At 38.0% G+C, this 2005-nt stretch overlaps 1 protein-coding gene across 1 annotated transcript in view; it reads right to left on the bottom strand.

Annotated features, from left to right (window-relative positions):
• Window positions 1–343: 343 nt before the first annotated feature.
• LOC106868221 (uncharacterized) overlaps window positions 344–2005 on the bottom strand; it is an 8236-nt gene continuing 6574 nt past the window's right edge. The window contains exon 2 of the mRNA XM_014913386.1: window positions 344–430. Within this exon, the coding sequence (XP_014768872.1) occupies window positions 344–430 (87 nt within the window). The remainder of the gene's footprint in view (window positions 431–2005) is intronic.

Genomic DNA, 2005 nt, shown 5'->3' with positions numbered 1-2005 from the left:
TATATATATATCAAGAGAGAGAGAGAAAGATAAATAGATAGATATAAATACATATCATACACACACACACACACACACACACACACACACACACACACACACACACACACACACACACATATATATATATATATATATGTATGTATTTTCTATGTATTAATCTGTATACATACATGTATATTATTTAATGGATACAGTAGTTTTTATACATGAGTTAATTTACGTTTCATACGTATGTAGTGCAATAGCTGGACTGACTTTTGTAGCGTATCTTGCATGATCCGGCGCGAATTATATGATTACCCGTGAGGAAATGCGAGAAATTAACAACAAAATAAATAAGTTATGAGAAAAATGATCGGAAAACTTTAAAGGAACATAGAATAAAGGTGATGTCCCGTAACAATGCTAATGCTGAGTCTTTCTGTTTCTGAAAAAATAGATATATAGAATAAAACTATCCAGAAACTATGCTTAGACGGCATGTTTGAATGGTGAAAAGATTTAAGCTCGGTAAATTGTGTGACTATTCCGGAGTAATGAGTGGTCTGTTTTTGTTAGATAATAGAAATTTGTCGAGATGCATGCATCTTGTAAACATTTCTGGTCTTACGTTTTGAAGATGGCTGCAGCTGAACGACCCAGTAAGGATGTGTTTCTTTCAGCTGTATAAAACCTGTTCCTTTTTGACCCATTAATGTATGGCTTAGATATCTCAACGATGCTCTTATTAATAGTGTGCCGCATATTGTTGTCCATTTGAATCTAGATATGGCTTGTTTGCGAGAAGACTGGTTGTTGGCGTAGTCCTATATAATTTTGTTTCTGTTCCGTAACTTGGCGGGACAGAGATAACTTCGACTTCGTAGGTGACTGAGCTAACACGCTTGCCTCAGAGAGTATCTGGGTTCTTGAAGCTGCAATCTGCAATGGTCACCTTTGATATCTTTTATATAAGGGCCACAGGAAACTTTTACAAAATGTCAATTGAGAGTCATAGTAGACGTGCATCGATTGGTTGTTTGTAAACAAAATTATTCTCTCTCGCGCACGGTCTGTGTGTGTGAGTCTTTGTATGTATTTACATCGATATAAATAAATATATATAAAACAAAGTAAAGTTATAAGGTACCGAACGAGTGAAAATATGTATGAAATACAATGCAAATCTCCCACACATACATATGCAAACTCACACAAACACAATATCCCCACACTTGAGCACAAACCTACACATATTCCAAGAGAAAGCACATACATATATACACTTGCAATACGATTCTAACAACCATAACCAACACTCACACACACATACTCACATACGTAAACACGTACGTGCACACACCTACAACACCACCTTGACAATTACAACTCAAAATCACACAAACACACCCACACATACACAGATACACAAACAAACACGCAAATACCCCCCCACACACACACACACGCATATGTGCATACATATGTACACACACACAAACACAAACACAATATGCCCGTTTCCCAGTAAAAATCACACACACACAGACTCAAAAGAAAAACACACATATATACACATAATAAAATCACAAAAAACACTCACAAACACACAGATATACATACACACACATACACACAAGCATGCACACAGGCAATGACACACACCTCCCCGATAAATACAAGACACAGACTCACTCACGCAAACACACCCACACGTATACACACACACTGCACTAACACTACAAACAAAACAAACCACTCACAAATACAACAGACACACACATGTGCACACACATCTGGAAACTACATAAGCTATGCACACATACGCAACCCCCCACACACACACACGCGCGCACACACACACACACACGCGCGCACACACACACACACACACACACAAACGCATACTCAGTACCAATATGCACAAAATATACACATACACGCATACACACCACCCGGATAAACCCAACACACACGGACACACACAGAACCCCTAATAAATACAACACACTCACATACACAT

Source organism: Octopus bimaculoides, chromosome 7, assembly GCF_001194135.2.
Source record: "Octopus bimaculoides isolate UCB-OBI-ISO-001 chromosome 7, ASM119413v2, whole genome shotgun sequence".
Classification (NCBI taxonomy): domain Eukaryota; kingdom Metazoa; phylum Mollusca; class Cephalopoda; order Octopoda; family Octopodidae; genus Octopus; species Octopus bimaculoides.
The sequence above is the reverse complement of the archived record's forward strand: the minus strand, read 5'-3'. Positions and strand labels throughout refer to the sequence as shown.